The sequence below is a fragment of the Stomoxys calcitrans genome, chromosome 4, assembly GCF_963082655.1.
Source record: "Stomoxys calcitrans chromosome 4, idStoCalc2.1, whole genome shotgun sequence".
In the NCBI taxonomy this organism is placed as follows: domain Eukaryota; kingdom Metazoa; phylum Arthropoda; class Insecta; order Diptera; family Muscidae; genus Stomoxys; species Stomoxys calcitrans.
In genome coordinates, this window is record NC_081555.1 from 22367066 (window position 1) to 22377223 (window position 10158).

Consider the following 10158-nt stretch of genomic DNA (forward strand, 5'->3'; position numbering starts at 1 on the left):
AGTTTGGGCTATATTCTGTCATAATATTCATGGGTTTGGCTTTTTGAAGTTAAATTTATATTTTATATAGTTTCTGGATGTGGAATGGGTCAAACATCTTAGAAATATATGTCTAAAATGCTGGAATCATATAGCAGAGTTTCATGAATTTCAACAATCGGTAATATTGGCTCAGAAAATTGCAGTATTCAATAAACTTACGGAAACTGCTGATAAATTAAAGGTGGTTACAGATAATCTGAGTAGTACTTCGAGAATATGCCAGAGTGGGGAATGGCTTAGTTCGATGATTGTGAATAAAGCAAACAATAAGGAAGATTTAAATACTTTACAAGAGTATGAAGCTGAAGAATATTTAATATATGACGATGAAGCTGAATTTTCAGAAGAACAACGTATGGAAATTAAGAATTCAGCTGCAAGTAGTGAGTTGCAGCAAACTTCTCAAGTAAACTTCCGACTTGAGGAAACCTCCAAATCAGCACGATCTTTGACTCTAGTTGATCCTAAAGGGAAACAATTTTCATATGCGGATAATAATAGAAAAGCTTTAAGTATTGATAAATCAATGCCTAAAAGCTGCACCAAGGTATCCACAAATGATTCTGGCAAACAAGTCCACTTTACTTTGCTCAAAGACTCTGACCAGAAACTTGATTTATATGTGGAGAGTGAAAATGAACCCATGGAAGTCATAGTGCTGGAAGATTTTCCCAAGAAAATTTCGGATCATCCAGAATTATCTGCTAATAGCACGGATTCTCAGGATGAAGATCTTGTCTCTATATATGACTATGAGTCATCCAAGAGTGAAGAAGATTGTGACCAAATCATTGAGCTTGGCTCGCCCGAACCACCAAGCCCAAAAAAAAAATTTAATTTTTTGGATTTTCTTAAGCTTGAAGCCTTAAGTGATTTGGATGATGACATCCTTGAAGATTTGGCAACTGAAAATGACATTACAAGAGATCAAGAAGTGGCTACGCAAAGCAATCCTAATTTATGGAAAACTTTAGCAAGAAGTTTTGAAAGTCCTGGAAATTCCATTAATGTTAATAAGGAATATCACCAGTCCGACATATCAACAGGACATACCGTAAAGCATAAAACTCAATCAAATTCTTTTTCGTCATTTGAAAAAGAAAATCAAAAGGATAAGAAGAGTAGGCCTAAAGTTATATCACAGCTATCAGCATTGCCTGGGACTTCTAGTGCTAAAAGAACTGTAGCCACCAAAATTATATCTTATATGGAGGCACCCAGTCCCGAAGAGATTGCAAGTGAACCTTGTAAACAATCTACCCAACAAATGGTTTCCAAATCACCCATGAAAGAGGAAAGTTTAGCCACTATGATTGCATTGTCTTCACAAAATGAGATTTCCCAAGAACCGGAAACCATATCAATTAAGCTCGAAGAGGAGGAAAGCTTTAACCTTTCCGACGCTGAAGTTATAATGTTGGAAAATGATTTGATAAGACAAATTCAAATAGCCAAATCTACCAGTAAACAAAATTTGGAAAGCAGAAATGTAACAGTTCCTACGACAGCTAGCAATCAGCAGAAGGGTAATTTGTTAATGCTTACTGATTCCTCAAAACCACTTAGGACAGAAGTCCTTCCGAATGCTGCAAAACAACAACCCTTAATTATGGAAGAAGGAGCAGAAAACATGGCAACCAAATACTCATCCTCAAACCTTAAAACTTTTGAAAGAAGATTGAAACAAATCAAGACCGTGTCTTATTCGAAAACAAATTGGATTGAAACTACAAGCATTGCCAATAAATCATTTTTAGATGGGGAGCAAGAAGAGTCAAATTCAAATTTCAATCAGCCCCCAGAGCAAGATGAACTATTGATGGAAAGGGAATATATATCGGATGACAGCAACAACTCTAATGGTCTACTCCAAACAGATCATCAGACAGATAATAGTGATTGGGAAGACTTTAATGAAAATCAAAGTTCAGATGATGATGATGATGATTGGCAAGAGTCGCCTGATCGCAAAACAACTCAAAGAAAGCAAGTAGCTCGAAAAACCATATCTTATAAAAGAATAACAGAATTTGGGCCTCCCAAAACCATTGATGATTATGACCAACTTATAGCCGACTGGAGGCCACATCTGCAATGTGTCCTTTGTCCAGAAATGAAAACCAAATTCTCTCTATTGCTGCAACATTTTAAGGAGAAACATCCTACGAAGAAATGTTACATACTTTGTTGTCAGCATAAATTGTTCTATCGCTACGAAATTGCCAGACACATTCAATATCACAATGATCATAGCTTGTATACATATAAATGTGAACTATGTTACCGTAGTTTCAGAAAGAATTGTTACCTTAGAGACCACATGAAGGTGAAACATTCGGTTAAACCTCCAACTTCGAAATTTAATTGTCATAAATGTGATGCCTCTTTTATTGAGAAATGTGGTTTGGTCAGACATTTAAAGTATTCCTGTGATAATGGCCAAAGAAACAAGGAACGTACTCACCATTGCAAAATATGTGGCAAATCCTATAAACTTCGCAGTACTTTGGACAACCACCACAAAGTTGTTCATTTGGGTTTAAAGAAACCTCCAGAGATTAAATGCCAAATTTGTGATAAGACTTTTATAGCTGCCATGCATTTGCGGGAGCACATGAACAGTCACACCAAGGAACGCACTGCGGTGTGTCAGCATTGCCCCAAGACATATTTGTATTACACGGATTTGATTCGTCACATGAAAAAGCATCATTTTACAGAGTGGTTGGAGAAAGCCAGGATAAGAATGGAGTATCGCAGAAATAGAAAAAGAGTCTATAAGAAAAAGAGCAGCAGTAGGCAAGAAAAATCCGATGAAGAGGAAAATAAGAAACAAGAAAGCAGTCAACAGGAAAGCAAGGAAGAGGAAAACAGTAGAAGTGAAAGCCAGGAACAGGAATACCAGAGCATGGAACAGGAAGGCAGGGAAGAAGGTAGCCAGCAACAAGAAAGTATAGAATCTCTATCCTTAGAGAAAGCAGATCAAGGGGTTTTCCCTTGCGATATTTGTTCCAGATCGTTTAAATATAGCGCTTATTTAACCGCTCATAAAAGAAGACATTTCAAAGCCGTAAAAGATTCTAGCCAAGATTGACGAATTCTAATTGATCGAAGTTAAATTCAAATCGCTTCATAAATTAATAAAAAAATAAAGATGCCTGTGTGGCACAAAGCAGCGCCACCAAGTAAAATCGCATTACATTTTATTCCACATTGAGCTTTCAGTTGTCTAAGCTTGGATCCAACAACCCCAAACGGCATCGGAGGATTCTACTTTTTATTCCATTATTCTTCTGGCTATGGAGCTACAAGCGTTTTAAATTATTTGAGTGTAATGTTTCTTTTTTGACTGGATCTTCTATGGATTCAAATCTACCTTAAAGATATACCCAATTCTCCAGCGGACCTTAAATGAAGGAGCTACAGTAATTTTAAGTTATTCAAGTGAAATGTTGTCTTCTCTGCTTCTCTATTCTCCTGGCTGGGATAACATATGAATACTTCTCCTTTGAAAGTGTTTTCCGTCGCTTGCACGTCCATTTCGCATCCTTTTCAATCTTGCTTACCGCGCCGGAGTATTACCAGCATGTGGAACGTTGCGAACGTTTCGCCGATCTCCAGAAACGGCGAACAACGCTGCGTATTACGGCCAAATGCAATATGCTCCGCTCTCTTAAAGGTTATGAAGAAATTTAATTACGTCTCCCGCTTTAAGGCCACCAGTTGTATCAGAATAAGGCCATGACTCTGGATATCTCCAAAGCATTTGATGGGGTTGTTGGGTGCCACAAGGTTTTGTTGTATATGTTTTTTACGAAAAAAAGGTAACCACCATAAAGGTGAGTTAACTTAGACCTCGAGTTATTAATCTGTTATATAACACTTGGAGGCCAGTTTTGTCTATTGAACTATTATAGACAGGAATCACTTAACAAGGTTAAGCCAAGCTACATACATTTTTTTCAACTACCGTTATTAAGCTTGTTATACTTGTCAATATGCATTTGTTAACATTCATTTTCAAATTGAATCAATAAAATATAAAAAATTGAAGTATTTCAAGACGTATTTTAAAAAGATGTGAAATAAAATGAACAAAAAAGCGTGAGTGTGCAATATGCTGTATTTTGTGGAAGAAAAAAATTTACTGACATTTGTTTACATTCACAATAGGTAGATTTTGTCAATCATAATGATGTTCATGGGGCCTATCCACTTTAAGTTTTTACCATGACCTAAACTCTTACTAGAGAATCCTGTAATCCAGAGAGAAAAGTGTAGGTGAGAAAGTGAAAACAAGTGAGAGAACTCACATTGCTCCTAGAAACGAGACTAGTAAGCAAGCTTTTATCCGACACGTCTAAATATATGTGTACCCCTGGAGGTGACCGGCCCTCGTCTACCTAAGTGCCTATTCGGTGTGTGGGAACCAGTGGTCCTGCGCTTCTGCACACACATGACCGCATCATGACATCATGGGTCCCCTGTCAAAATATCTCATACCATCTCCACGTATTGGATGAGATCTCACGTAGATACTTTTGCAAGATCATCGAGATGGAAAGCCTGTGCTACAGTAGATTCGAAAACGAACAAAGCATGTGCTCTATCGTTTCATTCTCGTTAAGAGAGCCATTACGCGGGCCTATCGCGGGAGCCATTATTATAAGTCCTGTCACAGTGAACAAGTTATCACTGTCTTGTTGAAGCCAATAACTCCTTTGATTTAATTGGTCGATGGTAGCCCAGAGAGTTCTGGCAAATTGGCATACCATCTCGCCACCAACTACGCACTGGCCGATCCCTCACTATATCACTAGACAAATATCGCATTTATAAAACCGAAAACTAGTTTGTGGTTCCTGACATATTTTCGCCCAATCATTTACCGAAATGCCATAGTGTCCGGGAAAAGAAGTTTGCGATATGTCACGACCCTTCAATTTATTCTGGGTTTCTAAACATTCGGCCATTCCACATCCCTGCCCTCAAATCCAAGGCCCGGGGCTCAATTCTGAAAACATGAAATGAAATAAATACTTTAATTTTTGTTTTCAAATGTAAACACGCTGACAAAATGCCTTTTTGTTTTTGTGTTAACCCAAAACTAGAATCATAAATGCTATGAAAATGTAAAAAAACTTTCGTTTTGTGTGTTTCATAGAAAGCGAATTGAGCCTCTGGAGTGCAGCCAAACTGTCCTCGAGTTTGAGAATCGTAATACCTTCCCAGGATTTTACTTGTGGCTATAGTAATGGCTCATACTTCTGCCTTAAAGGTCTTAAATTTGTCCAGCTGCTTCAGCTTCGTATCAACTGCATTGAAACTATCCCCTAATCCCATAGATAGCCATTATAAAGAACGATCATTCGCCTTCGGGAAAGCAAATCTTGTCTCCGTAACAGGTAATCTGTGACCTTCCTCAGTTTTCCCTTGTGTTTCTGTAGCATGCAGAAAGGAGCTGTTGCCGTATTCGTCCTGCTGTTGTGGGGTGACGAGCTCCCTCTGCCTTATTTTAACCTTGGTGACACTGTTTCCAATATTGATCTCAATAGGCTGCATATTTAGCATCTCATTCAAAACTTTTTACGGTGAAGAACTCAAAGCTCCCAATATTCCCATACTGTTCTGTACCTGGACATTCTCTAACACTTTAATAGAAATACTACTTTCTATGGCCTTCTATCATACAAGTGGCCTAACTAGTCTTACAACAGCTGGGTTAACTACACATTTCCATCCGAATACGCACTTACAGGAGAAGAGGGTGACCAGTGCCTTTCTGATTCTTCCTCCATATCATTTTTGAAGGAACAGTTTCCAGAAATATCCGCTTCTCATGGAATATGTTACCGATGAAATCTTCTGTAGCGACAGCTTCTGCATTTGTTATGATATATTGATCCTCCTGGCTACTTGTACAAAGGGTCTTTATCAGAGGTTCTTCAGCTTCTTGGTTGCTCTTGGTGTATAACCCGTACTACTTGATTTGAAAGCTATGCGTGCTGGGATATTTGATTGACATGCTATATCCTGAGTCCGGATTTTTTCGGACCCTTCGGATTGGGACTGTACTCTTTGATATGTGGGAAACATCACCTACATACATTCCCTTAATGGAGTATTCGTTGACAAATTTGGGAAAGGAGTTACAAATCTATAAAGTTATTCGACTTTTGTTATTATTTCATTCACGCTCGAGGTCTTGGATTTCTTATGTCTTTATTTATTCATCGATTTCGCATTTAATGAAATGCATTTTCAAGGTATGATCTACAATAATTAAAATTTATTTTAACACTATTGGCATCACTGTTTCCAATTTTTAATTGACTTACATATCTAAATGAGAAACAAAACACTAACAAAAACCTAAAACTTATTCGAGTGAAATGAAGATTGTTTTGCAGATCTAAAGTTAGGGACCTGCAAGCATTTTAAGTTAATCGAGTGTCATTGTTACTTCCATGTGCCATAACGTATTAAAATTTTCTTTATTACACCTCAAGTTAAGGAGCTACCATATATTTAGTTTATTAGAATGAAAGTTTTTACTTTTGTGGATTTTTTTTACATGACTTTTATGCTTGTCATAGTACCTTACAAATTTCGCCAACATTAGGAGGGGATAACCACCATCGAAAATTTTATCTGGTGTTCTTGCAAGTATGGAATATTGATTGCATTAAACTATTCCTTATGAAATATCATCTCCAACCATTACATTCTTCCATACAATTTTCTCTCACCACAGTTTGTCCAAATGAAGAGTTTAGGTGTGAAAACACATAGATATTCTGATTGTGTATCATTTATGACCTGAAGTCATAATTTTTCGTATTTGTTTTTCGGCTTTCAAATTACTCTCTGGCTGTAACATTTATGCGTGGGGTTGAGGGGGTTTTGAACATCAAACCAAAAAGGGTTAGATCTTTTGATTGGACGTTTGCCAAGTCAAAAATACTTTACGCATAAATTGTTGCTTAGTTTGTTCAATTGCTACGCTTGATTGCAAAGGGGCTTAACAATTTCAACATGGAATTCTCAATGTTTTGGTAGCCAGTTTCTTGATTTGACTTGGTTATGGCTTCATTGAATTTTCTTTGATGGCAAGGCAGACTAGGACCACCAACAACAATAGCCGTAGCAGCAATAAGGACCACATACCAAGTATGAATGAGTGTATATTACCCTCACAATCTCATAACATGTTAGGGAGGGTTGTAATGTTCAAATGGCCATTATTTGACTTTGCTCGTTGATTGCCAAGGCAAGGGACTTTTAAGACAATTGTTTGTAGCTAGGATATGGATATTTGTTCTTTCATGCGTATGTGTGTGGACATTTTCCATATGAATAATTCAATAAATTAAGAGTTTATGTGCGAAAACTAGGAAAATTGGTAAATATACCCTTTATACTCAAAAGAAAAACGAAACCCATAGAAGGTTATATTAAACTCCAAGGAGTAAAATTAGCGGTATTGATGGGAGGCTTGATGTATAATAAGGGATCTTTTGCTTCAAGAAGTTAAATCTGGACATTGTTTATTATGAGGACTTTTCTTATTTAGATTTGATATTCTATTCTGCTTTCGGAATAGCGGCGGAAATTTTTAAATGTTTCTCGAGCGAAAGGACAAAATTTGCAGATGTGAAAATTCGCAAGTTGTTGGACTTCTTAAAGCTATCTGAATGGTACAACGGTAGGAACTAGAATCCATCTTCCTTCTCCTGTTCCAGAAGTTTCACAATGGATGCCACGAAGTCCACCACGCAGCAGGTCATATCTACTTTAAATCTATGTACATCTTTCTTTTCTTCACTGATCTCTTCTTTTAAACCCTATCACCTCCCTTTCTTTCTTCAGTCTTCTTCTGATATGATCTACGAGATCAAAACTATTTACTTTTTCACATTTACTTCTTCTCCCGGGCGAATCAAAATGTTCCAAATTGGCCTCTGAGTGAACTCAACTTGATGGTGGGCTAACTATTGGAAGTAAATCTAAACCTAAGGAGCTACAAACATTTTAAGTTAAATTTAAAAATCCATTCAAAGCAGGGAAATATACTTCACGATGCAGGGAAATATACATCGTAAACTTCTTTGAAGACAATACGTTTTCACAGCATGAACTTTTAATGCATTCTCTATACTGCCCTTTTTTACCCTACCCTATGCTTTTCTTTCTTTCTCCTATCTCTAGATATGAACTAGGATCACTAGGAACTCTAGATCAGACAATATAGTTTTCACTTATACTTTTCATTATGGAATCAAAACAAATTTGCCTATGAACAGACCATTAAAGAACAGGGTAAACTTCTCACATATCAATGCGTGCTATCCTATTCTTGTTTCAGCTCAATGATAAGGAACCTCCTTTTTATAGACGAGTTGTTGTTGTGGCAGTTTGTTGTGTTCTATCTTTCGTCTGCTTGATTCTGTTGAGTGTCCAGATCCCAGAACTCTGCGACTAAGATGGGGTGCGTCCAGAAGGATCTGAGTCGAGCGGGTCTGGCTGGGCAGTTAAACAGGTGACGTGTGGTCCCTGGTCACATCTTGCACGTCGGCATCAATCCTTGCTCTGTAGTATTTGAGGCGGCTGCATCTGCCGGAACGTAATTGAGCCAGAACTACTCTGGTTTGCCCGGGAGAGGTCAATTTCTTCAGGTGCACTGGGAGGCTGTCGTTCTCCAAGAACTACATTCACCCGGTAGCTATTTGCCGCATCTGCTACCGTGTCTGCATGAATGTTGTCTGGACCCGCTTGATCTAGAGGTTCTCTCTTGTAGCGCTGAACCTCATTGCTTAGCCAGCATGTAGTTACCGCAATGTGACACCCCGGTGGGGAGAGTTGTACATAGCATAGTTCTTCACAAATTCCGCCATCATTAGGAGAGGTAGCCACCGCTGATGCTCTCACCAGGATTCGAATTCAGGCGTTTAGCGCCATAGATGGACGGGCTAACCTTTGCGCTACGGGTGACACCAAATCATAATGGAATCACATTAAACTTCGACTGAATTTACATTGATGGTGTACTATCCATTCAAACTAAACTCAAACCTAAGAATCTAATAACATTTTAAGTTAAATTTAAAACTTTAAATTGAAGTTTTGAAACTAAGAAACCCCATTTAAAACATCAGGTGCTTCTTATTAGCCCACCACACTGCAGGGTAACACACATTCTGGCCTTCTTTGAAGACAATACATTTTCACAGCTTGAAATTTATGTGGGCAGCAGTAACTGGGACATAAACTTTAGTATTTATTGAAGTTATTATATCCTTTTGGTTTATGTGTAACATCCTTTTAAACGGCAAAGCCTTCGGCAGGATAATATTAAAGTTTTTCATTACAAATTACTATTTCGTTTCAAGTTTTAAATCACTTTAAAACTAATAATAATCCTTATTGCTATATACATTGTGTGTCTGTCTTTCTCATTCAACAATCTCTTTTGTTTTATACACATAGTGAGAATGTTGGTATGTCTGTCTTTCTTCCCCTTTCATCCCCTTCTTTTGCCTTCATGGCCAGCCAAAGGATAAATTACAAAACTTGCCCAGTTGGTGAATAAATCGTTTTGTTCAGCTATGGGTATGTCTAGTGGCAGGCCAAAGTCACATGGTATGGTTTCTTACGACTTCCCTCTCTCTCTCTGCCACTACCTCACTCAACCTACCCCTTTTTGGAATAACATTAATTAACATTTGATATAACATTTATGTCGTGTTATTAGTGGCTTTGGTTTAAAATTTGAAATGAAAATGCCAAACTATAGACCCAATAGAGTTTACAACTTTTGTAGAAAATTATTGCGTGTATGCTATATAGTTTTCCTATAAAAACGTTATAAAGCACTATCTTTGATTTTTTACGACAATACAAAACAGGGGTTTAAAGTAAAAAAATCTTAATTTTACAAGTCAAGCAAAGTCGACATAAGAGTAAAATAATCAAAACAAGAAATGTTTGCTTAAGAGGCTTGACTTTAAAGAGATGACATTAGTTAAGGAGCTACAAGCAATTTAAGTCATTCCTGTGGAACCTCTAACTTTCGAATAAATTATTTTCAATAGGATTAGAATTCTAGAAAAGCAGCAG

The 10158-nt window shown here is 37.4% G+C and overlaps 1 protein-coding gene and 1 long non-coding RNA gene across 2 annotated transcripts in view; one reads left to right on the top strand and one right to left on the bottom strand.

Moving 5' to 3' along the window:
* Window positions 1-3430, top strand: part of LOC106084568 (zinc finger protein 816) — a 28858-nt gene extending 25428 nt beyond the window's left edge. Inside the window, exon 3 of the mRNA XM_059366732.1 lies at window positions 71-3430. Coding sequence (XP_059222715.1) covers window positions 71-3136 — 3066 coding nt within the window. The 3' untranslated portion in view covers window positions 3137-3430. The remainder of the gene's footprint in view (window positions 1-70) is intronic.
* LOC131996792 (uncharacterized) lies at window positions 3262-4128 on the bottom strand. The gene is made up of 2 exons (XR_009398002.1): window positions 3419-4128; window positions 3262-3347 (listed from the first exon to the last, which is right to left on the bottom strand). It is a non-coding gene; the product is annotated as an uncharacterized LOC131996792 (long non-coding RNA).
* Window positions 4129-10158: the final 6030 nt, after the last annotated feature.